The sequence below is a fragment of the Phaseolus vulgaris genome, chromosome 8 (genome assembly GCF_051622355.1).
Source record: "Phaseolus vulgaris cultivar YP4 chromosome 8, ASM5162235v1, whole genome shotgun sequence".
In the NCBI taxonomy this organism is placed as follows: Eukaryota; Viridiplantae; Streptophyta; class Magnoliopsida; order Fabales; family Fabaceae; genus Phaseolus; species Phaseolus vulgaris.
This window is the reverse complement of record NC_143505.1, coordinates 18074165-18101659: the sequence shown is the minus strand read 5'-3', so window position 1 is coordinate 18101659 and position 27495 is coordinate 18074165. Positions and strand designations below refer to the sequence as shown.

The following is a 27495-nucleotide window of genomic DNA, read 5'->3' as shown; positions in this document are numbered from 1 at the left end:
TAAGCCAACTAGCAAAAAGATTGCAAAGATTAGAAGAAGCTCAAGCGAGGCAAAATCAAGAAAGGAGATTGGAGTCGCCAAGAACACCTAGACCATCCATGCACTATGGGAGTCAAGAACATCATTTGCGAGTGCACACTTTTGCAAACCGACACCATCAACACCACCACCAACCACAACATTCTTTTGATTTTGTAAAGTTACCTAGTTTTAGTGGGTTCAATGACCCTACTTTGTATTTAGAATGGGAAGCTAAAGTTGAACATCTTTTTAATGTGTATAAGGTCACCGAGGACCAAAAGGTTAGGTTAACTTCCCTAGTTTTTTTTAGACTACGCCAACCAATGGTGGCAACAAACTATAATGGTCATTGGGCTAAACAAGAGGCCAATCGTGGTCTCTTGGTATGATTTGAAAGCATGTATATGCGCACAGTTTGTTCATCCTCCTTATAGGAAGAAACTCTTGTTGAAGCTCCAACGACTTCATCAAGGACCTAAGACGGTAGATGAATACTTTAAAGACTTAGAAACAACTTTGACTAAAATTAATACGCATGATAATGAAGAGTTAAAGATAGCTGGGTTTGAGTTCTTTATGGAGAGAAATTTAAGATATCGTAGAATTATATGAGTACTCTTCTTTAAAGAAAGTGGTTCACCTAGCCATCAAGGTGGAATCACAACTTTTGAAGAAAACAACTTTAAAAAATATTCATAATGATGACTTCTAAAAATCTTCATGGAAGGATACAAACAAAAACTCTACAAAAACTTCTCCTTCCAATTTTTCAAAAGAAACCACTTCTCACCAAAACGTTTCTAAACACAATCCTTCTACATCTACCCCTAAGTCATCCACCAAAACTTCAAGCACAAAATGTTTTAAATGTTTAGGTTTTGGGCACATAGCTGCCAATTGTCCAAATAAAAGAACCACAATGTTAGAAGAAGTAAATGAAGACCAAATTAAAACAAAAGCCAAAAAAGAAAATGAAAAAGAAGAGAAAAGTAAAGTGAGTCTCATCTTGTTGACTCCTACGAAAATGACTACACCTCGTAGGTATACTTCTTCCTTCTGTTTTTCATTCCCAAATAATTCTAAATACTTGACATCTTTGTTAAAGAAGTTTAAGGATGATTTTCAAAAACCTCCTAAAGGTTATCCACTTCTAATTGGATTTTCACAAACAAACCATCTCTTCCCTAAACATTCTCTAAAACTGTGGCCTGTATCTAGAATTCACCCATGTGAACTCCCCAAGCTTCATGAACATAAGTTTGTTTCACATCCTCAACTTCGAAATATCTTCTCTGGGAACAAACTAACTATGTTATTTGCAAGAGTTCTAAATTCGAAGTCGACTTCTTTCCAATCTGGGGGCATGATAGAAACCAAAGCAACCAACAAATGACTAAGGACACATCAAGTACCTAAAAATAAGGTCAGTCATCTTAGTATACAAAGCCGGGTCCTGCCAAACCTTGAGAAAGCATCAGGGGAAGAAGAAGTTATAAACCAGAATATCAGAAGTTCTTCCTTATGGTCTTTTCCACAAGAGAAAAGTTATGTAAATAAATTGGGCTCACTTTAGGGGTCCAAATAGCAAAGATAGGCTAGAATAAGGTACCATTAGCATAATAGGGGGTGTGGGTTGTATTTTAGCTTGTTCCTAGCCATTTTGGAAGGCATTTTGACCTAGTTTCTAGAAGGACAAGCCTAGGATGCGGGTTTGACTTAGTCAAACCCTAAGACTTTCCATTTTTTCCCTTTTCCCATCCTACTCCTTTATCTTGTTCTCCAAGGCTCATTCACCTATAAATAGGAGACCTACCTAGTGTATTTAAGAAGTTGAAATTAATAGAAGAAGAGTTACTCTACACAAATTGTGTGAGGTGTTAGTGAGGTTTGAATTCCTCTTAGCATTTAAGTCTTATCTTGTGAGTAATTGAGAGCTCTCAAGTGGAGGCTAGCATCACTTATCTTGGAGGCCAACCACACTCCAAGTGGCATGTTCCACTTCTCAAATCCATCACATAAGTTTTCTCCTTCCTTCATCTCTTCTTCCATTGTCATTCCATTTTAACTGTTTGTATTATGTTCTTTTTTTGTTTCCTGGTTTCCAGTCGACAATTCTCTTTGGCTTGCCTTTTCATGTTCTTTAATTCCACACCTATTGGCATCTTGTTCACCTTGTAATTGTCTTTTCCTTTTGCTCTTGTGAAGTGAACTTTCACACTTACTTAACTACTTGGTTAAGTTCGTGTCCAGTGGTGATCTTCTTAGTGTTCTCATCATATTCTTACTTAAAAGCTCAATCTAAGTAAAGTGTCACACAAAAAATGAACAATTCTAAAATCAACTCACATCACCGTTGTTGAAGACGTTGAAGATGAAGACCAATAGGTTTAGTCTTTGATGTATTTTGTTCCCTCGGGGTCAGGGTGTGACCTCCTCCTTTTGATTTTAACTCAATATATCAGTTGTTCCTCTTAATTTCTATTTCTAAAATTGGACAAGTAGTAATAATTGAAATTTATCGAGTATACAATAATGTCATTCGATCAGATTACTAGTATGTATGATTCCTTTTTTTCTTAAGTAGTTGAGTCTCGGGAGGGATTATCGGTTAAGGTAAGCATCCTTAGCCAAACTGATTCTTTGAGTCTCGGGAGGGTTTACCGATTAAGGTAAGCGTCTTTGATCGAGGTGAGACGTTAGGGTGGGAGGATTACTTATTAAGGTAAGCATCCTTGGCCGAACAGAGTCTTTAGGTATCAGAAGGGATTATCGATAAAGGTAAGCGTCCTTGGTCGAACCGATTTTTTAGGTATCGGGAGGGATTACCGATTAAGATAAACATCCTTGGCCGAACCGAGTCTTTAGGTATCAGGAGGGATTACCGATTAAGGTAAGTGTCCTTGGCCGAACCGAGTTTTTAGGTGTTGGGAGGGATTACCGATTAAGGTAAACATCCTTGGCCAAACCGAGTGTTGTTATAGAGCATGTAAATTTAACTTGTATTCTGGATACACAAATTGAAAATAAATGCCTCATTAAAACCTTACTGACCGAAAACCCTCCTTAGGAAAAAAACTGTTGGGCGAGGAAAGAGTGCATAGTTTTATTGATTTTTTTAAAGAGTTGCATAGTTTTATTGATTTAACTGTAATAAAATTTGAGGTGCGTGACATTCCACGTCCTCGGTATAGTTTTTCCGGATAACCACTCTAGGTAGTATGCCCTTCAACTACAACATCTCGAATCCGGAAGAGACCTTCTCAGTTGGATGAGAATTTTCCACCGGTCTTCCTTGCTTCACTTCGCATTCGCCACAGAAGTTCTCCTTTCTGAAAGCTTCTCGGCTGAATCTCCATATTGTATTGCCTGGTTACTCGGAGTTTTCATGCAGCTTCTCGAATCTTACTTCTGTCTTGGATCTCGTTTATGAGGTCGAATTCGACCGACAGACATTCCTGGTTGAGGCATAAGTCAAAGATCTATCTTCTGAGTGATGGCTCCTCAGCCTTGACCGAAATCATAGCCTCGGTGTTGTAGGTCAGGCTATATGGAGTTTCTTGTGTTGAAGTTTGGGGTGTGCAGCGATACGCCCAAAGGACTTCTACCAGTTCTTCAGTCCAACGTCCTTTCACCATGCTGATTTGTTTCTTCAACTCATTCACGGTGACTTTATTCGCTGCTTCAGCTTTCCCATTGGTCTGGGGTGCTCGATCGAGCTCATTATTGACTTGATGTCGAGCCCTTCGTAGAAATCTTGGAGCCCTTTATCGATGAACTACCGACCATTATCAGTTATGATCATATGGGGTACTCCAAATCGGCATACTGTACTCCTCCATACGAAGTTTTGAACATTCTTGGGCGAGATGGAGGCGAGGGGCTCGACCTTGATTCACTTGGTGAAGTAGTCCGCTTTGACCAAGAGGATTTTGGTTTGCCCTTTTCCTGGAATGAAGGGACCAATGATGTCCATCCCCAGATGGCGAACGACCAGGAGACACGATGTTGTGGAGTGCCTCGGGTTTGAGATGGGACAAGGGGTCGTGCTTTTGACACTTAGCGCATTTCTTCACATATTCTACATAGTCACTTGGTACAGTCGACTAGAAATACCCATCCCCGAGCATTTTTGCAGCCATAGTTCTTGCGCCTGAGTGGCTCCCACATACTCCTTCATTGATCTCTTCAAGGACATATTTTGCTTGCTCCTTGGTGATGCACTTCAGTAATGGCTTGGAGTATGCTCTTGTATAGAGGTCCTGGACAATCAAGGTGTACCTGGTGCATTGCTGCCTCATCGTTTACTCCTCTTCTGGTTTGCATACGCTGAGCTTGAGGTATTTTGCAATTGGGGTCATCCATGTTTCGTTCTCGGTCACGGGTAAGCATTTGGCCTCTCACACGCTAGGATTTCGTAGGCAAGTCTGTACAACAAATCGATGGTGGAGTGGATGGTGGAAGAGGTCGTCTCGGTGTACAATGGGGAGACCGATGCGGTATCTCTCCTCTTCCTCTTCTTCTCTACCTTCCTCGACCTTGGCATGACTCTTATAGTCCCTCAACTTCTCTAGTTGCATGTACTTAGCAGCCCTCTGCCTAAGCTTATCAAGGTTTGCAGCTGGCTTCTTGCACAAACTATCAAAAATTGGTTTTGGTTGAAGGGCCGTGACCATGAGTCTCGAAGCAATCGATGGAGTTTGGAGGAAGCCTTGTGAACCAACTCAAGGCCCCTCCCTTCAGCGAGGTGGGGAACACTCGACACATGACAGTGCTGCCTGAGGTATATAAACTCATGTGCGTGGTGTACACATCCATGTGTTCATCGCGATCGGTCGTCCTGTCATTACGATCTATGTTAAGCCCTTTCCACAAAGGTGGAATCCAGTGCGTCGGACAGGGGAAAAGACTTGTTTGGATATGATTCGCCTACAGTCTTCTGAGTACGAGTGGACTTCGACACCTCAACAACCTTCGTGCCGGTTGGGGTTGCATCAGGTCTCCCAACGGGGTTGCTAGCCCGCCAAAGGAACCTTCCCCGACCAACTTTCTCTTCATTCTCTCTTCGGAGGGCTAGAATCTCCTCCTCGTTCTTCTTCTTCATCTCATCCATCTCCCTCCACAGAGACATCATTAGCGTCATCTGCTCAGTCTCCAACATTTTCTCATTCATCATGCTTCTTGTAGACACCATCTGATCTCTCCCTTCTTCGAATTCTCTTGGCCCCACGATGGGCGCCAATTGTTCTCGAACGGGATTAGAACCAAAAGAACGATTAAACTCCTTCTCAGTCGGTTGATCTTCTCTTCATTCCTCAAACAAACTCCTTTTGCACCTCTCGCTCCTCCACTCTTCGTCTCCGTGAACTCCGGGCTTGGATGGTACCTGCAAAAGGCCCTTCGACGCTCAAGTAAGACTTCGACACTCGGTATGCAGTGCAATTAGTACTAGATGATGACGTACCTGATTTTTGGATTTTGTGCTTATTTATATAATTATGGTGGGCCCTTTGTTATTGGACCTGATTAAGGATTTAATCTATAATTAAGAATACACTATTTAATGCTTGATCTTTGATTAGTGTCGTTAGCTCTCCGCCTGAGTGTAATAATTTCGATCAGTCATAACCAAATACTAGACTTCGATTCAGTCGTACAGACCTGACCGGTACAATATCATTTTATATTAATTATAAAATTTCAAAATTTCTCTGAAGATATACATATAAGTAAATAAGATAAGACTTATCACCTAATTAACATAAATTAGATTAACTCAATTAAAAATATAATTTTTTTTGACTAAATAGATCTAAAGAATTTAATAAAAATTTAATTAAGACTAACCAAATTTATTACACTGGAAACTTAATTAAGTGTGTATAATTTTATTTGTTTGTCCTTATAAGTTGAGTTCATATTTCCGTGTTACTTTCCAAAATTGGCAATTTTCCTAAGTCTTCTTCAAGTTTGTTTAAATTTAAGTGTATCTAGATCCTTTCATCAATTACAAACAAGCAAGTACATAGAAAAGTATATGATGATAAAGAGATTGTCGGAGGTTAATAACTAGAATCCAGTTAAAACACATTCTCAATAATGAGACCCTACTGAATCATTATCACCAAGGATAATTTCCATTACATTGTTTCACTGAAGCATCTCAACTACTTGGCTCATGGTGGGCCTTGAATCTCTGTCTTCCATCACACACTTCAAAGCCACTTTACTCAAAATTTCCATCTTCCTATGATCATAATCATCTCCAATATCAGCTTCAATTATTTCCTCCAACCAACATGAGCTACTGTTCCCTCTTTTCTCTCTCACCCATTCCACCACCCTCCCATCATATCTTTCTTCATTATTGATACTTCTTGTTGTGCTTTTCCCAGTTACCATTTCCAAAACAACAATTCCATAGCTATAAACATCCACCTTGGATGTGATAGGCAAGTTAAAAACCCACTCAGGTGCCATATAGCCTCTGGTCCCTCTTATCATAGAGATGCTTGGATTGTTGGGGTTATTTCTGTTCAGGAGCTTAGACAAGCCAAAGTCTGCTAACTTTGGCTCATAGTTAGAATCTAGAAGTATATTTTGTGGCTTTATATCACAGTGCAAAATCCACTCCAAACATTCTTCATGCAGATATGCTAAAACTCTTGCTGTTCCAAGAGCTATGTTGTATCTCTTCCTCCAATCAAGAGTGTTGGATGAGAGATTTTCTGCTAAAGAACCATTCTCCATATACTCATACACCAACAACCTATGTTTTCCCTCAGCACAATATCCCCACATTTCAATCAAGTTCATGTGGTTAAGCTTTCCAATGATGCCTACTTCAGCAAGAAACTCCCCTTCTCCTTGTTTAGCATTATAAAGTCTCTTAATTGCTGCATGTCTCTGATCTGATAAAATACCTTTGTACACAACCCCTCCCCCACCTCTTCCTATCTCTTCACTGAAACCCTTTGTAGCCTTTTTCAGCTCAGAGAAGCTAAACTTTCTGAATCCTGTTTCTGTAAGATGGTAGCCCTCTCGATCAACGTCAGACTTTTGTCTGGTCCAAACTAGTAGACGCCAAATCGCAAAAGCGCAAATCACTTCAGAAGCTCCAAGGGCTGTAGAAAACCACAGGAAAATCTTTACAAAACGGTTTGCATGTGGTTTGACATAAGCTCGTTGAAGTTGAACAGAACAAACATGATCATATAAAGGTTCACTGGCATATTGTTTGTGAGAGAAGCTATTGCTTTTGGGCAATCTCAAGTATGTTGTTCCTTGGAATACCGGTGAATGTTTTCCATTGAGCAATTGTGTTTTTGTATAGCACCTATAAAAGCGTTTATCATCACTATAGGAGTGCTGAAACCCCTTACAATTGCAGTCTTGCAAGCATAAATTCTGGCAGGCACTATAGTTACTAACTTCTACATAATGATTGTCATAGCCATAGAACTCAACATTTGGAATCTCCAAGAACATAGACTCATTCCCATGGCAAGTAAGCTGAAACAAGGGTTCACACCCTTGAGACCAATCACTGTGGTTCTTCAATCTATGCCCCGGAAGACACAAACATTTTCTTCCACTCGCATGAGCATAAACGCAGAAGCTGTTGGGTCCACAAATCCCATGAGGTATGCAACCACTAGAAATTGCTTGCCATGAAACATACCACTTCTGCAAAACATTCTTTCGACTATACACTCGAACATTCCCATCACAATCCACTTTCAACCTTCTCTGCAGCACTGTGCCATAATCAGATGTCACGAAAGTGAAATTATCGGTTGAATTGAAAAGCCCAAGAGAGTTCATCACGCCAATTCTACTACTGTTGAAATTAGTTCTTCCAGCATCCCAACTTATCAACCAAGGTTGTGGCCAGTAGGAGCTTGAAACATCAGGACCATCATAATGAAGACCAAGAACGTTGCTATCGTCGAATAAAAACGTATAGAAACCTGAGGAATGGTTACTCTCGCTTCTTGAAGACACAAGTTGTGTGTATCTGGTAAGAGGTTGACCAGGAACAAGAGTATCGGTGGGAAAATCAAAACTTTGCCATAGAACCGTTCCTTGAAGCTGGTGTAACACAAGATTTCCATCATCCTTGAGATGCAACTCTACTGGGTCTAATGAATCGGTGTTTGAAGACCAAACAGTGTTAAGAGAAGCATCAATCAAGACTATGTTGCCATCGTCTGTGAGGGAAAGTTTGGAGCGTTTTCCATTCACAGGTTGGTCACGGTTGGCCATCCATGTGACAGTGTTAGGGCTGTGAAAACGAGGTTCCGTGAACCATATTGCAAATGAATATGCGTTCTCCCCAATGGAAACAAAACCAGCAGAGAAGATGGCATTTGGTGAGATGAGAATATGTTGTGGATTTTCCACAGAGAGGGAAGAACCCATTCTCAACGATGATGAAGAAGATGAACCTTGGAAATGCATTAATGCTAGAAGAAAGAGTGTGATCGACAAAGCCATACTCGTACAAAGTGCAAGATCTCCTGAGTATTCTTGTTGGAAATTCATTCATTTCACTCTCTATATTCAATTTTTTTTTTGCAGGAACTGTATAGATATATTATTATAATTTATCTTTGGTGTTCCTTACGTGATCATGAGAACATCAATTCTTGGTTATGTTGCCATAAATAAATTAATAAATTTCAATTTATTGAAACGGAAAGAATAATATACACCCACTTAATAACCAATTTTAATAATATATGTTAAGATTTTGAATTAAAAAATAAAATAAATATATATTACCACTCTTCATGAATATTTCATATGACACTCCTATAACTTTTAATATATAATATATAGAGTGAGAAAAAATGGAAATAAAATGAAAAAAAATAAAAAGAATTATAAAAAGTGATAACTATATATTAAATAATCCAATTCTTCAAATCGGTGGCAACTTTTTCTTGAAATAATAAAAAAATTGATTTCTTTATATAGAAGCTACGAAAATTATGTTTAGATATTATATTTCGCGTAACTATTTTGTCAAGAGTTATAATATTTAAGAATCAATTTAATATTAAAATATTTTCATAATCAATTTAGTATTAAATTGTAAATTTGAGAGAATTTATCATTATATGGTAAGAAAGATTAGTTGTGGCACTTTTTGTACATTAAAAATTTCTTTATTTAAAGATAATGATTAAATTAATTTTTTTTATTAAAAGATAATGATTAAATTAAAAATTTCTTAAAGCATAAAATAAATCAGTGATTAATTAAAAAGAAACATTAATATCTTAAATCATAAATAGAGTAGTTAGGTGTTAGGTTCATAGACTTTCAACTATAATTTATTGGCCTATTAAATTTTCATACCTAATCGACTATGAGATGGTTCGGTGAATTGAAATCAATTTGTATACGTGCAAGACTAAATATTCACTTTGATGTCTATCATTGTCGGCTAAATTTTGTCCTTATATTGTTTTTAATAATTTTTTGTGGTAGTGTTTCTTAAATGCCTAAAATATACCTTCTATTAGTTTAATAATGGAATGATAATTTTATATAGCATTGTAAGTTTAAAGGACTAAAATATTTTTTTTAATATAAAACTCAAAGCCTAAATTAATAAAACATAAAATATAAAAAAAATATTTTAACCATTATTTACTTTTAATTTTTATAATTTTTTGTTTCATAATATATTCTAAAATTTTATTCACTTCGGTTCCTTTTTGCCATATTAATATTTTCACAACATAAAATGAAAGATATTTTACAAAATTAAAATTAAAATTTTACAAAATTGAATATTCAAGTGAATAGCATTTACAATTCTAAATATAAAACATACATTTCACACGTGCAATGCGATTCAAAATAAAAGTTCTAATAAAAATGTTTAGTCCTCCCCCGGAATAGTGAGGGAATGATTGGAGTGAGATAAATTTACTTGAAAATATAGATAATTATAGGATATAAAGAATAAGAATACGTGACTAATAATACAATTCTTCAAAAGAAAATGGGACTTGGAGATATTATGAAAGTAGAAAGATTATTAAAAACATATTTAAGAAAAAGAGAAGTATACTTCAAGATATCTTTTGACAAAATTCAATAAGTTCCAAAGAAAAAGTTAGCCCCACAATTATTGAATCAAGAGATCAACGAAGTAGTTATTAAGAATAAGTCGTGGAAGAATTACAAGAATATTATTTTTAAAAGAAAAATGGTGACACATGTCCAAAATGGTTAAACAACTTAGAGTATGAAATGAAGTTTATGGAAGTTTACATTTTTATTTTATTTTAAATTGTTATATAAATATTATATACATGACATGATGGCCACTTTGTAAGAAAATAATATATTTGTAAAATTTACTTATATAAAACATTCGTAACACAATGAAAATAAAGGAATTGCAACTCCAATATATTTTGTTAATCCTCTCCCCCTTTTCATTTTTAACTTCTTTTCTTTTAAATTTTTACACTTCTTTTCATATATATTTTCTCAATAAGTTACATAAATTTATTTTAAGAACATGTATAATAAGTTAATATGATAAAATGTATTTCTTATCTATACTATTAATTGAAGATCAAATCAATCATATTAACATAAGTGTGGTAATTGTGTGCATGAACTTAAATTTATATAACTTTAGAAGTGATATTTCATATAAAAAGATAGACTTATAGATTTTAATTGATAAAATAGCTATAATTCAACCACTAATTTGGAAATTTATTTATTTTTACATAATTTTGATTATAAGATGAATATGAACGATTTATCTAAAATATGTGTTAATTTCAGAATTTTAGGGGAAAATGGAGATAAAATGGCTAAAGAAGAATGAACAAGATAAAAAAGACAAAGTTGAAACATTAGAAACTTGTCCAAAACTCTCCCAAACTCGTCCAAGTAAGATCACTTCAGAGGAACTCACCCAAGCGAGTTCACTCTAGTGAAGTTGGGTTTTTTCTTGTCAAACTCGCTTAAAGAAGTAATAACTCGCTTAAGCGAGATGTCACTTAGCCCAAGCCCAACTAGGTTAAATAGAAGGCGGAAAGCATAACCCTAGACATCATTGGGAGAATAGAGAGATAGAAAAGCCAATAGGAGGCATCAAGGACAAACATCATGGATCTTCTTTTCTTATTTTTCATGCTTGTAATGACCAACATGAATGACTAATTCTTCCCTTTGGAATTGAGAGTAATATTTTCAAACTTATGTATTGAGGTGATATTTATCTATAATATTCAGTTCTTGATTGATGATTGATATTATCATTTTATTCTTAAAGTTTGAATTAATCATGATTTTGATTCTTATACTGGACTAGAAAGTACTTCTAAGCTTCTAACCTAAATGATTAACATATTTCAATGCTAGAAACAAATTTGAAATATTAATTGTTTTATAACATTTGTTCATAACGATAAGGAGTTTTTATAAATATGTGAACAATCGATATTTATGAGTCTCTTTTAATAATTTTTTATGCAAGGAATCGATATGAATGTTTTTTATATATGCATCAATATCAATCAATAATCAATATTGAATATTATATGCCTTTTAAAAAGTATAGACGAGTGAGAATGATGAACCCCAATCCCAATTTTCCCAATTGACTCATACAAATATTTTACTTTGCTATATTTAATTTCTTGCAAATTCATAATGCAAACAACCTTCACAACAAACTTTTACACATTTTCTTATATCTAGTGAATATTATACTTGAGATTTTAGAATTGTTCCTTGTGGACTCAATATCCGTCCTTAAGAATAAATTATTACTTTTGACTGGGTACACTTACCGTAAAATAGTCATAAATAAGTTAAACATAAAATCATAAATTGAAAGTTAAGTAAACTCTTATCCAATTTTGCAAAAAATGTTTTTTATATCAAACAATGAGACAAGCATTCATGTTATTTTGATGTATGTGACGGTTAATTTTGTGATTTGAAGTTATTTTTAGTTAAATGGTTTAATATTAGTACTATGTTGTTTGCATGATTGTGTTACTTGATATTGGTATTGTTATATGTGATTACATAATGGTAAAATATTAAATATGACTAATAATTTAGACAAAAAATAATAATACTAATAATTAACAAGAAACGAATATAAATATATAATGGAACAACAACCACCATGTCGAGTACAATATTAGCATCCTTAACTATTATGATGTCTATTAGTCTGATTTCTAGCCCATTGGTAGTGATGCCAATTAATTATGTGATGATGACTCAAATGGAAATCAATTTGACTAGTCTATGTTACCCCTACAATGAGGGCAGGAAAATTGAGTCAAAGGTATCATTAGGGATGTCACATTGGCCAAATACCCAAATGACAAGGTTAGGTGATAATATAGGATCTATTCTAATGGAAGTTGAAATTTTGACATATACTTATATTAGAAATATCGAGAATGATAACTTAAATAGTAGTATCTTGTGTGAAACTTTGGAAGTGTTAAGGCAACAAATGGATCACATTAAGCATGAGGCTAATAAGGTTAAGGCTTAGTTGAATGGAAAATTTGATATGAAGGATCTTGTGTTGAAGAAGATGATTTGATATATCAAAATCTATGTGGAAAGCTTGAAAACCTTGTTGTTGGGTGAGTGAGTGTTGTCTAGTAGTTTTTAACTTGTTAATTCACTTCTTAAGATAATCCAAGTTCATTTCTATCTTTATCTTTTTGAAAATATGGGTTTTCTAAAAGGCTGTGAAATTTCAACCTGTTGAAATGTCGAATCAACCTGTTGTTTGACACTTAATGGTTTTTAAAATGGTTTGCAAAAGTTTTGCTTTGTTTTGTCTTTGGTGTCAAACAGAATCAATCGGTTGTTTCGATAAATCAACTAGTTGTTTTTATGAAAACCTTAAAAAAAATTATTTCAATCGATTGATTTTGAAAACAACTCGTTGTTTTCATAACATAATTTTGTTAAGTGTTTTAAATTGTTTTACATGATTCCAACTACTTTTGGTTTTTGATTTAACAACTTTGACCACTTGATTGAGGTTGTTTAACATTCTTTTAAAAAAACTAAGAAGAGAGATTATCAAAAACTTTTTTCAAGATTTCAAAAGCTTTGGATGATCTTAAGTGTGTGGAATATGATTGATTTTTGTACTTCTGAACCTTTAGTTTTGTTATACTCAAGTGTATTCTATTCTTATCTTCTTTGAACATTGTATTTCTGTATTTGTGTGTAAGGCAGTTTCAGAAAGTGTTTATGAAAACTGTGGTGTTACCAAGGAGTGTTGTGTGTTCTTGAGGGGTTCAAGATCAACATTCTTGGTGTGGTTTTGGCCAAGAACCGGTGTGTGTTCTTGAGGGGTTCAAGATCATCACTCTTGATGTGTGTTTTGTAATCTAGGTTTGATTACATAGTGAATTCTCAATGGTTAGCTGATGACTAGATGTAGCTCTTGGTTAAGAGTGAACTAGTATAAACCTCTTGTGTTATTCTCTCTATCTCTAATCCTATAAATTGTTTTAACTTGATTTCATATTTTGTTGGTATAAACAATCGTTTGTTTCATGAAAACAACAGGTTGATTTTCTAGAAATAACCTTAAAACAAAAAATTTATTGAGTTGAATAGAAAATTAATTGGTTGATTTATCAGAACTTTTCACTCTACCTTCAAACCTTACGAAAATCTTGTGAAAACAATTCATCCCCCTCTTGTTTAGTAATTCTAACAATTGGCTTCAGGAGTTGAGTTCTTGAAAGTTACTCAAGTTTTGATCCTATTTTTTTTTCTAAAATGATTGAAAAACTACCCTTTGGGGGGATGCTTCTATAAATAGGCCACCTTTGTTTTGTAGACTGAACTATCAATTCTGGAGAGTTTGAATGAAATATTTTGTTGAATGAATTGATAGAGGAACCTGGGATGCTATCACAAATAGCCCTTTTGTACCTAAGCTTGAAAAGGATGATGTTTTAATTGAAAAACCTTGGTCCCAATGGACTAAGCGTGAAAATAAAAGAGCTCAATATGATTGCATTTCCAAGAACATTATCTCCTCTGCTTTGCACTCTGATGAATTTTTCAGGGTCTCACTGTGCATCTACAAAGGAGATGTGGGACATCCTTGAGGTTACCCATGAAGGCACAACTATTGTTCATAAGGATGGTCAAGACTCAAGTGAGTGCAGTGATGGTGAGACTCTCAGTTTTCTCATAAGAAAGTTTGGGAAATTCTTGAAGAAGAACAATTGGGACAAGAATCAACCATCAAATAGGTATAATAGTAAGAAAGTGAATGAATTCAGTTCTACAAACTACACTTGTTTTGGATGTGATAAACAAGGTCCAATCAAGGCTTATTGTCCAAACAGTGAAAGTAAAGACAAAGAGGCAATCAAGAAATTTGAAAAGAAAGGCAAAGCAAGAAAAGTCTAGATAGCTTGGCAAGATAATGATGATTTATCCTCAACTTCAACATCTAAGGAAGATGAAGAAGTCAATATGTGTTTGATGGCAAAGGAAGAATCTGAATCAAGCAGTGTAAGTTTAAGCACTTATATTAATCTTGAAAATTATAGTCAACTTCTTGATGACTTCAAAGAAACTCATGGAGAAGTTAATAGGCTGATCCTTTTGAATAACCAGTTGAAAGGGTTGAAAACTTGTTCAAAAAAATAGTCAAAACCTTGGAAGAAGAGTTGAACCATTCAAAAACTGATTTTGAAACTTTGGAAATGATTTATTAAAACTCTTATTGCAATTGTGTTGATTCTAACTTTTGTGAAAAATGCGAATCTCTTAAAAAAAATGCATTATCTTTTAAAAATTGTGGACAAGTTTTCCAAAAGTCAATCCAATCTTGAAATTGTTCTTGATTCTCAAAACTGTGTTTTTGGAAAGGCTAGGTTGGGGTTTGATCCAAAAGGCAAAAACAAACATTTTTCATGTTTCTTTGAAAAAAACCTGTTGATTTGTCGAAATAACCGGTTGAAAAGTGCTTTTACTGCATGAAAAGGGGCCACACTGTTAGATTCTGTAGGGTAAAGAGGTTTTCTGTTCCCAAAAGTATTTTGAAATGTGTTCCTAAGTTTTCTAAGGTTCCTACTAATATCATTGGATTCAAATTCGTAAGGGGACCAAATCTTGCTTCTTGATCTTATTTCTTGTAGGGTTCTTTGACAATAAACTAGCACTTATGATACCTGAACTGTGGTTGTTCTAAAGCACATAACAAAGGATAAATGCAAGCCTGCCAAATCTAATCCTTAAGCAAGAAGGTCATGAACATATGGGGACAACAACAAAGGTATCCTTGGGAATCAAAAAAAACTTTGGGTTAAAGAAGAATTGCTTTGGTGAAAATGTAAGAATTGATGGCTTAAACAAGAGGGGCGGGGGGGGGGGGGGGGGGGGGGGTGAATTGTTTATCAAAGATTTTCGCAAAAGATTGATTAAGAATGAACCTCTATCAAACAATCACAGATAAGCAATTAAGGAAAGAAATCAACCAATGATACAGAAACTGTTTTCAGAATTTTAACCAATTGAAATTGTGTTTTAATCTGTTGTTTATACCAGTAGCATAAACCGATTTAACACAAAGAGTTATAAGGAGATAAAGATAGAGAAATTTACATAGCGAGATTTATACTGGTTCACTCAACTTTGAGCTACATCGAGTTCTCAGAACAACCTTTGAGTTTAACTAGTAATCAATTCCAAATTACACCAACACACCACAAAGAGGTGACCTTGAAAACCACAAGATCCACTCACCCTCTTTGCAACACCACACACCTCAAGTTAGAACACCGTATGATTTTGCAGGATTTCACACACACTTACAGTTAATGAAAGTACAATTACAAGAATCTTGAAAGGGATAGAAAACACATGAGATTACAGAAAACAGGAAGCCCTGTGATCAGATCTTATACTAGTGCAAAGCTTAACAACAATCTTGCAAACCTTTTGAAAACTCCTTTCAAAAACAAATCTCAATCTCTATTTCAAACTTTGTAAAACTTTTTGTATTGTTTGGAAAGAAAGGATATATTTATAGCACTTGAAATCTAGCCGTTCAAGGTAGCATTTAATGAGCCAAAGTAGTTTTGATCACACCCAAAACAGAATAACAGGTTTTCAAAAAACTGTTATGAAAACACACAATCAACTGGTTGAAAGCACGATTTAACCGGTTGAATTGGTTAGGCAATTACATAACCAAGTCAAAAACAATTTCAAAAACCTCTAAGCCAACTAAGTGACAAACAACCGATTATTTCGATAACTCAACCGGTTGTTTTTCCCTTTGCTTAGAAAAACACTTTGCTCTTTAAAACAGATTGGGCAAGCTTTGTGCAAGTGACAAGAATTTATCTTTATATGGATTCTAAACATTCTAATCTAAACCCAAGCCAAAAGAAGCAAGGCTTCAAGCTTTATCTTGGATTTGAAACATCAAAGCTCTCATGCTCAACAATCTCCCCCTATTTGATGGAGACAAATCCTTTGGATGCTTTTTGGAATGTTCTTGTTTAGAATCTGTATAACATGCATTCATGAGAAAACATAGAAACATAGGGTAATCTATTCCCATCAAATAAGCACCAGAAACCAGTTCCCACTAGGTGATTTCCAAAGAGGAACATCGGCCAAATCATATGAGCAACCAGTCAACATACAATGGTGCAAACACAGATAAACAATCAGTTATTTCGCAGAAATAATCGGTTGAAATTTTGTATAAGTGTTTCAACAGTTATAAAATTTCAAATTTAAAACAGTTAAACAGTTATAGCAGTAATTGTTGCAGATGGGAAGCTTTGATGTATCAAATCCTCATGAAGCCTGAAGCTGTGTTATGTTTTAGGTCTAGGTTTTGTTATGGGGTTTAGAATCTTTGTAAGATCAATATTGATTCTCAAACAAAGCTTATTTCAATCTGTTTTAAAGATTAAAGTGTTTTTCCATGCAAAGGGAAAAAAAACTGATTAAAGTTTCAAGATAATTGGTTGTTTGTCACTTAGCTGGCAAAGATGTATAACTGTCAAAACCATTCAACCGGTGAAATCATGGTTTTAACCGATTAAATGTATGTTTTCATAACAGTTTTTTGAAAACCTATTTTAACTGATTTGGTTGTTTCAAATTTGCCTTCAACTATAACTTCTCAAGGTTTATAAAATGAGTCCTCTTTCAAATGTAAAGAGATTGATGAAACAAAAAAGTTTGATACTCTAATTGTGATTTATTTGAGAGTTTACCAACTGTTTGTGAAAAGGTGTTTTACCAAGTTTTAGCAAGATTGTTTTTGAGCTTTGTTGTGATTCAAAGAACTGATCAATAGGGTTTCTGGTGTACTGTGATTCCAAGTGTTTTCTAACCATGTTTAGGTTCTTGTAATTGTTCATATTACTCTATGTAAAACTGTTGTAAAATCCTGTAAAGTCAGTGTGATTCTGGCTTGAGGTGTTGGTTTTGTGAAAAAGAGGGTGAGTAGGCTTTGTAGAATTCAAAGTCACCTCTTTGTGTGGTGTATGTGTAATCTGTGATTGGTTGCATAGTGAAATTCTCAGTGGTTTGACTGAGGACTGGATGTAGCTTTTGGATAGAGTGAACCAGTATAAACCTTGTGTGTAATTCTCTTTATCTCTTCTCTCCATAACTGTTTGATATTTTTCGCTGTCATAAACAACCGGTTGAATCGTTATTTTAACTGATTAAAATTCTGCTATCAGTTTCTGTTTGGTATTTTGATTAGCTTTCTGAATTTCTTTTCTGATTTGATTGTTAATGTTTCATTCTAAGCAAAGTATTTGTGAAAAGCTTTAGAAAAAAATTCACCCCCCTCTTGTTCTAGCCATCAATCCTAACAATTGGCATCAAGAGCAAGGTTCTTGAAAGTTACTCAAGTTTTGATTTCTGGTTTTTTGAAAATCTTTTGATGGTTGATAAAAGTTTTTTCGGGGAAGGTACCTCTCTGAACAAACCACCTTTGTTCTGTGGTCAAAACTATCCTATTTGGTGCATAACAATGAAGTTCTTTATTCAATCCTTAGATAAGAATATTTGGAATGTTATTTCAAATAATACCTATGTGCATATGCCTGAAATTAATGAATCCTCTAAAGAACATCTTGATTGTATGGCACAACATATTATTGTGTCTGCTCTAGACTCTGATGGATTGCTCAAGATTTCAGAATGCACTTCGGCTAAGGGACTGTGGGACACACTTGAGGAATGGCACAAGAATCCAAGGAGGGACTTGATGGATAAAGAAGAGTCATTTGTTGGCTTAATCTCTTCCAAAAACAAATTAGAAGTCTGCTTAATGACCAAGGGAGAATCAGAATCGAGTCAAGTAAGTGTTGCCTCTTCCAATAAGTGTGAAAGTTATTTTCAATTGCTTGATGTTTTCCAAGAAATTCATGAAGAAGCTAAGAGATTAACTTTTTCAAATAACCGATTGAAATTTGAAAACAACAAGTTGAAAATGAAAATCACAGTTTTGGAAAAAGACTTGAATCAATCAAAAACTGATTTAGAAAATTCTGATCTGGTGTATGAAAAATCCTCTTGCAAATGTGATTCAAATTTTTGCAAAAATTGTGAGTCTCTTCAAGAGAAAGTCTTATATCTTGTGAAAATTATTGATATCATTTCGAAAGGAAAATCAAATTTTGAAAATGTGTTGGCATCCCAAACATGTGTATTTGGAAAATCTGGCTTGGGTTTTAATCCCCAAAGCAAACAAAGTGGGTGTACAAAACCTTTTTCAACTTTCACTAAAAAACAATCGGTTAAAAAATCGAAACAACTAGTTGTTTGTTGTTTCTATTGCATGAAAAAGGGACACTCTGTTAGGTTTTGCAGAATCATAAAGTTTTCTGTCCCTAATGGTATTCTGAAATGGGTTCCTAAGGAGCCTAATGATTCTTAGAAACACATTAACACCTATGGACCCAAATTCACAAGGGGACCAAATCTAGCAACTTGATTTTGTTTCTTTTGTAGGGTTGTTTAGAGAGAAAACAACACCTATGGTATCTAGATAGTGGTTGTTCAAAACATATGACAGGTGATGCATCCAGGTTCATTAGCATCTCTCTCAAACAAGATGGACATGTAACCTACGGTGACAATAACAAGGGGAAAATCCTTGGAAAAGGTACAATAGGTAACGAAAGTAGTTTGCTTATTCATGATGTGCTCTATGTTGAAGGTTTGAAGCACAACTTGCTCAACATCAGTCAGCTATGTGATAGAGGTTATCAAGTAACCTTTCAGACCAATTCATGTGAGATTCGCTTACCTTATTCAAATGATTTTCTTCTCATTTGTCAGAGATCTAACAACATTTATCTGCTAGATATATCTAGTCATTCTTCAATAGGTTGTCTTCTATCAAAGCATGAGGAATCATGGCTTTGGCATAGAAGGTTTGCTCATATTCATATGAATCATTTAAATAAGCTTGTATCAAATGAACTTGTCTATGGCTTACCCAAACTCAAATTCGAAAAAGAACATGTGTGTGAAGCATGTCAAAGGGGGAAACAAACTAGAAAATCTTTCTCATTGAAAAACTGTGTTTCAACTTCAAAACCCCTTGAACTTCTAGGACTATGAGTATTGGAGGAAATTTATATGGTCTTGTTGTTGTAGATGAATTTTCCAAGTACACTTGGACACTTTTTCTACACACAAAGAAGGAAGCATATTCACAATTTAGGAAGCTTGCAAGGAAACTTCAGAACACATGCTACAGGAGCAAAAAGAAGTGATCATGGAGGGGAGTTTCAAAATGAAAAGTTCATCAGGTTTTGCAACAAGTTAGGGATTTCTCATAAATTCTCTGCACCAAGAACACCCCAACAGAATGGTGTGGTGGAGAGAAAGAACAAGTCTCTAGAAGAGCTTGCAAGGACCATCCTAAATGACTCTGCTCTACCAAAATGCTTATGGGCTGATGCTGTGAGTACTGCCTGCTACGTGATGAATCGCGTGCTGATTTGGCCTATTATGAAGAAAACTCCTTATGAGTTGCTGAATGGAAGAAAGTCAAACGTGAACCACCTAAAAGTCTTCGGCTGTAAGTGTTATATCCTTAACAATGGCAAGGAAAGCTTAGGTAAGTTTAATGTTAAATCCGATAGAGGTATCTTTCTTGGTTACTCTCTTAATAACCATGCTTATAGAGTCTTTAATAAAAAAATTATGACTATTGAGGAATCTATTCATGTTATTTTTGATGAGACTAACAAGTGTGAACAAGCTGCAACTAAGATCAATACAGATGAGGATGATCAAAACATCTTTTTAAATAATCTTGACATCAACTCAAAAATTCAACCGGTTGAACCCTCGAATCAACCGATTGAAAATCTGCAGCAGGAGGATCTGCCAAATGATTTGAAGATTCCAAAGGATTTGTCTCTTGACAACATCATAAGTCAAATCCACAAAGGAGTTTCCTCCAGAAGGAATATGGAAGATTTCTACAATCACACTGCATTCTTTTCAAAGGTTGAACCTCAATCAGTGTGTGAAGCTCTCAAGGATGAATTCTGGACTACAACAATGTAGGAAGAGCTTAATCAATTTGTAAGAAACGAAGTCTGGACTCTTGTTTCAAAAACCAATCAAATGAATGTGATAGGTACCAAGTGGGTGTTCAGAAACAAATCGAATGACTCAGGCATCATTACAAGAAACAAAGCGAGACTTGTTGCCAAAGGATACAATCAAGCTGAAGGAATTGATTATGATGAAACCTTCGCACCAGTGGCAAGGTTAGAAGTGGTAAGGTTTTTATTAGCTTTTGCTTGTATGAGTGGTTTCAAATTGTTTCTGATGGATGTGAAAAGTGCATTTCTCAATGGAATCGTAAATGAGGAGATATATGTCTCACAGCCACCTGGCTTTGAAAATCACAAGCATCCCGAGTATGTATACAAGCTTAAGAAAGCATTGTATGGCCTCAAACAAGCTCCACGTCAATGGTATGAAAGGCTAAGTCTTTTTCTTTTATCTCATGAGTATGAAAGATGTAAGGTAGATAAGACTTTGTTCATTAAGAAAGCTGGAACTGATATTATCTTAGTACAAATATACGTAGATGATATTGTGTTTGGCTCTTCTAATGTACAACTTTGTGAGGACTTTGTCAAAGCAATGCAGGGGGAGTTCGAAATGTCAATGATGGGAGAACTTTCATTCTTTCTCGGTCTACAAGTTAAACAATCCAAAGAAGGAATCTTTGTATGCCAATCAAAGTACTACAAAGACATCCTTAAGAAGTTCGAGATGGAAGCATGTAATGCAGCAGTAACTCCTATGTCAACAATATGCTATTTAGGAGTTGATGAAGCTGGACCAGAGGTTAATCAAACCATGTACATGGGTTTAATAGGTTCTCTTCTTTATCTAAATGCAAGCAGATCAGACATTATGTTCGCTCTGTGTCTTTGTGCTAGATTCCAGTCTTGCCCCAAGGAATCACATCTCAAAGCCGCAAAGAGGATCCTGAAATATCTAAAAGGCACAATATCCATGGGCTTATGGTATCCCTCTTTCTCTCCTATACATTTGGTAGGTTATTCTGACTCGGATTTTGTAGGTTGCAAATTAGATAGGAAGAGTACAAGTGGAACATGCCACTTACTTGGATCAAGCCTCATTTCATGGCATAGTAAGAAGCAAGCGTGTGTAGCTTTATCCACTGCTGAAGCTGAATATATAGTTGTTGGTAGCTGCTGTGCGCAGATTCTATGGATCAAACAACAGCTTGAAGATTTTGGATTAAAGATTAGCAAAGTTCATCTTCTATGTGACAACACAAGTGCCATTAACTTGACAAAGAATAATATCCAACACTCAAGGACAAAGCACATTGAAATAAGACACCACTTCATTCGTGATCATATAACCAATAGAGACTGTGAAATCAAGTTCGTTTCCATAGAGAGACAACTTGCTGATATCTTCACCAAACCTTTATCCAAGGACAAATTCTATTCTCTACGAAATGAATTGGGAATTCTTGATATGCATGTTTTATCTTAGTTGTGTCTTCTTTTGCTTTGTTTATTTGATGAGACAAATAGGGGGAGATCTGTTTTAAAGATTAAAGTGTTTTTCCATGCAAAGGGAAAAATCACCGATTAAAGTTCCGAGATAATCGGTTGTTTGTCACTTAGCTGGCAAAGGTGTTTTGAAACTGTTTTTTGAATCAGTTGTATAATTGTCAAAATCATTCAACCGGTTAAATCGTGGTTTTAACCGATTAAATGTATGTTTTCATAACAGGTTTTTGAAAACCTATTTTAACTGATTTGGTTGTTTCAAATCTGCCTTCAACGGTAGCTTCTCAAGGTTTATAAAATGAGTCTTCTTTCAAATGTAGAGAGATTGATGAAACAAAAAAGTTTGATACTCTAATTGTGATTGATTTGAGAGATTACCAACATTTTGTGAAAAGGTGTTTTACCAAGTTTTAGCAAGATTGCTTTTGAGCTTTGCTATGATTCAAAGAACTGATCAATAGGGTTTCTGGTGTACTGTGATTCCAGGTGTTTTCTAACCATGTTTAGGTTCTTGTAATTATTCATATTACTCTCTGTAAAACTGTTGTAAAATCATGTAAAATCAGTGTGATTCTGGCTTGGGGTGTTGGTTGTGTGCAAAGAGGGTGAGTAGGCTTTGTGGGATTCAAAGTCACCTCTTTGTGTGGTGTATGTGTAATCTGTGATTGGTTGTATAGTGAAATTCTCAGTGGTTTGACTGAGGACTGGATGTAGCTCTTGGATAGAGTGAACCAGTATAAACCTTGTGTATAATTCTCTCTATCTCTTCTCTCCATAACTGTTTGATATTTTTCGTTGTCATAAATAATCGGTTGAATCGTTATTTTAACCAATTAAAATTCTGCTATCAGTTTCTGTTTGGTAATTTGATTAGCTTTCTGAATTGCTTTTCTAAGTTGATTGTTAAAGTTTTATTTTATGCAAAGTATTTGTGAAAAGCTTTCAAAAACAATTCACCACCCCACCCCTCCCCCTCCTCTTGTTCTAGCCACCAATCCTAACAGTAATAAATGCAGATAAGAACATTACAAAACCCAATACTTCTCCCCCTATTTGTCTTATCAAATAGATAAAGGAAGGATTAAAAAAATCATAAAAGAAAAGAAATATTGTTCAGAAATTTAAACCATAAAATTAGAAAGAATGAATGTTCTCCCTTTCAAATTATAATTCCATAATCTGATTCTGCACCTCTTCTATCTTCTCATTCAGGGTTGAAACATGTGAATCCATATGATTAAACCTTGACTCACGCAAATCATGGAGATTCCGTTGATTCTCAGAAAATGTGTCCATGCGGTTGATCATCAATCTTTCAAAAGGAGACATTGTGGTCATCCTTTCTCCCATGTAAGCATCATTATGACCAGCCTCTTGAGTCTCAGCAGCAGGTTCATCGTGAGTTACTGCATCTTCAGGTTCATCCCCACCATTGGTTCCACTTGGTCCAGCTTGATCATCATCTTTTCTCACCCATCTCCCACCAATTTTAGTAAACCCGATTTTTCTTAGGGATCCACTATTAATCTCACTTGAGGGCTTGATAATTTCAACTAGCTCCCCTTATATATCCACTCCAAATAGTGAAGAAATTTAGAGATTAAAATTGCATAGGGATAGTGGAAATCATATAACCTTATGGATTTTTGCATATGCTCCTTGATGGTGTGGATCCAATTGATCTTCACTTTATTCATGATGTTATAGATCAACAGTAGGTCTTCATCAAGCTTTAACCTTCCAGCAGAAAATTTCTCACTTTAGAGAGAGGATTATTGAAACAACTTTTGTAAAATTGCATTTTGTTGAACTCTTCAACAACCCCTAAATTTCCTCTGTTGATTCTCCTTCCATACATCATTTGTGATGACCATTTCTACACCTTTCACATGAGAAACAAGTGAGTCACCATTGAATTGAAGGTGAGTATAAAATACCTTCACCAAATCTGGATAAATGTTTCCAGTGAGCTCAAGAAAACGTTTCAGCCTTTGTTCCTTGAGTAGTCTCCTCACAATATTCAGATTTTGTTGTTTCATCCATGTAAAGGAGACAAGCTTTGATGTATTGACAATCTTCCTACTTGTTTCATGTAGGTATTTGTCAATCAATTCTAATTCTCCAGAAAACCATCCTTCAAGCTTCCCACCACTTCTAACAACCATGGTTTTCATCCTTTTAGTAGATGGAGGAGTTCCAACCATAGCTTAATTCAGAGAGGAACTTTTGCACACTGGAGAGAAAACTATAGAGTAGAGGAAAAAGAAGAACACCAGGTTGTTTGTGTGAAAAACAACAGCTTATTGCAATCCTTATATAGCCATAACTCTTGGTCAACGTTGGCATTATATGGGTTGTTTTTCAAAACAGAAAAACGAATCAAATCTGAACCATAAAGCTATTTTTTTCAGTCAAACAGAAAGTACAGATACTCACATGTTGATTTGACCAAACTTTAAAAGCAACTTTATTTTCCAACATAAGAAGAATCTGATTTATTAAGAGCAGTTATAGCAGAGGCAAATTGTATTCAAACATGTAATTAATACAATATTGACCACAGATATCATTGGGTTTGAACAAAATTACAAATAAGGATTTAGAAATTAAAAACAGTTTTGCCCAGTGTTGGCAGAGAGAAAACAATCAGTTGTTTAGAAGAAACAATCGGTTGAAATTCTGTACTGATGAAAAGTTTTGAGAAAATCAGATTTTCAAACAGTCATGCTATATTCAAACATCAAGGTTTACAATGTACACAGATTGTATAAGGAACTGATGAAATACAAGTTAATTATAATCCAAGCATAGACATAGAGAAAATGAAATTGGATTTAAAACAAATGTTCAACAACGAGAAGAACAAAAAAATTATCCTCAGATTACAGTTACGCAAATGTAAGCAATTCATAGAATCAAGACAAGGCTTTGACTTGTGCACAAAACTTATTGAGATCCTGATCTTTCTGACCCTTCAAGTATAGTAAAAATTCTGCAAAACAGAACTTGTTAAATCACAAGGTTTGATCCCTTAAAGAACTTGGGACCCTTTGTGTTAGACTTGTCTTTGGAACCATCAAAACATCTAGGAATCCTTTTAAAGATCCCTTTAGGAACAAGAGATTTTTGAAACCTGCAAAACCTACTAAATGACCCTTCTTCATGCAATAGAAACATGTAACAACCGGTTGAATCAACCTTTTAACCGATTGTTTTTTTGGTACAGTTGAAAAAGGTTTTGAAATCCCATTTCCTTTGCTTTGTGGATAAACACCCACACCAGTTTTTCCAAAAACACAATTTTGAGATGCAAGAACATCTTCAAAGTTGGATTTTCCAGTTGTTAGTTTGTCTAAGGTTTTCAAAAGATAGTAAATCTTTCTTTCAAGATTTTCACAATTTTCACAAACTTTTGACTCACAACTGCAAGATGAGTTTTTGTAAATTAAATCAAGGTTTTCAAAATCTTCTTTTTGTTTTTCCCAACTCTTATTCCAGAGACTTGATTCTATTTTCAAGCCAATTATTTAGACCTTTCAACCGGTTCTGAGAAAGTGCCAATCGGTTAGCCTCTTCATGAGTTTCATTTAAAGCTTCAAGCAATTGATAATATTTGTTATCTTTGATTGAAGATGATGAACTCATGCTACAGGATACAAATGCTCTGAGGCACAAATTTGCTTCTTCTTCATCAGAAGAGCTTGGGGATGATACTTCATTGTCATCCCATGCCGCATATGCCTTTTTGGCTTTTCCCCTTTTCTCATTTTTGAAATCTGCTCTTTCTTTGATTTCATTGTTGAGGCATTCTGCCTTGATATGACCCTATTCACCACAGCCATAGCAAGTGTACTTGTTAATATTAAAATCACTAGGTTTTTTAGAACCATACCTCTTTGAACTTGATTTTTCTTCTTCAAGAACTTGCTAAATTTTCTTGATAGCAGACTCATGGTGTCTCCATCACTTCCACTTGAATCTTGTTGTTGTTTATGATTGCAAGCTTTGAGTGTTCTGCCCTTGTTGTGTTTGTCTTCACTTTCTTGGACAACAAGGCTATTCATTTCAAGCTCGTGTTCCCTAAGCTTACCAAACAATGATGCAACTGTCATTGATGTCAAATCTTTTGATTCTGAGATGGTAGTGACCTTTGAATGCCATGTTCTATCAAGACATTTCAATATCTTGATGTTCAGCTCCTCCTTTTCAAAAGTCTTACCAAGACTCACCAAGTGATTCACTATGTGAGAGAACCTCTTCTGCAAATCACAAATGGTCTCTCCCTTCTGCATTCTAAAGAGTTCATACTCTTGAATAAGAGCATGCTTTCTGGCTCGCTTGACATCGTTTGTCCCTTCATGTGTGACTTTAAGGATGTCCCACATTTCCTTTGTTGAGTTACACTGTGATACCCTGAAAAATTCATCACAACTCAAGGCAAAAGTTATTATATTCTTAGCAATCCAGTCAAACTTGGCTTTCTTACTTTCAGCCTCAGTCTAATCAGATGAAGGTTTATCAATTAAAGCCTCATCTCTTTTGACTTGAGGTATAAAGTGACCATTTTCAATTGTTTCCCAAATACCCTTATTAGTTGAATGCATAAAGATTTTCATTCTCACCTTCCAAAACGGGTAATTGACCCCACAAAACAGTGGTGGACTGTTTATGGAAGCACTTTCCCCAAAAGGCAACTTGTCAACCATGTAAAAAGATTTTTCAAAACAAATACAAAAACTTGAATATTTTTCAAGAACCTAGCTCTTGATGCCAATTGTAAGAATTGATGGCTTAAACAAAGGGGGGGGAGGGGGGTGAATTGTTTGTCAAAGATTTTCGCAAAGATTGATTAAGAATGAACCTTTATCAAACAATCACAGATAAGCAATTAAGGAAAGCAATCAACCAATGATACAGAAACTATTTTCAGAATTTTAACCGATTGAAATTTTGTTTTAATCAGTTGTTTATACCAGCAGCAAAAATTGAATTAACACAGACAATTATAAGGAGATAGAGATAGAGAGATTTACATAGCGAGATTTATACTGGATTACTCAACCTTGAGCTACATCCAGTTCTCAAAACAACATTTGAGTTTCACTAGTAATCAATTCCAGATTACACCAACACACCACAAAGAGGTGACCTTGAAAACCACAAGATCCACTCACCCTCTTTGCAACACCACACACCTCAAGTTAGAACACCGTATGACTTTGTAGGATTTCACACACACTTACAGTTAATGAAAGTACAATTACAAGTGATGAGAATCAAATAAAGGAGGTTTTTATTAATGGAGGAAGAGGACATCCACCCTCACATTTGAAGTTCTTCCTTCTAGTCTTCTCAAAATTAAAAGAAGACATAA

The 27495-nt window shown here is 35.1% G+C and overlaps 2 protein-coding genes across 2 annotated transcripts; both read right to left on the bottom strand.

The window, feature by feature from the left end:
- Positions 1 to 3500: 3500 nt before the first annotated feature.
- On the bottom strand, positions 3501 to 4319 carry LOC150025475 (uncharacterized). The gene is made up of 2 exons (XM_090294054.1): positions 4135 to 4319; positions 3501 to 3783 (listed from the first exon to the last, which is right to left on the bottom strand). Exons 1-2 carry the CDS (start codon positions 4317 to 4319, stop codon positions 3501 to 3503), a joined length of 468 nt encoding a protein of 155 aa, XP_090150180.1.
- A 1751-nt stretch (positions 4320 to 6070) lies between these two features.
- On the bottom strand, positions 6071 to 8664 carry LOC137826535 (putative receptor protein kinase ZmPK1). The gene has a single exon (XM_068632533.2). It carries the CDS (start codon positions 8560 to 8562, stop codon positions 6169 to 6171), a length of 2394 nt encoding a protein of 797 aa, XP_068488634.2. The 5' UTR covers positions 8563 to 8664; the 3' UTR covers positions 6071 to 6168.
- Positions 8665 to 27495: the final 18831 nt, after the last annotated feature.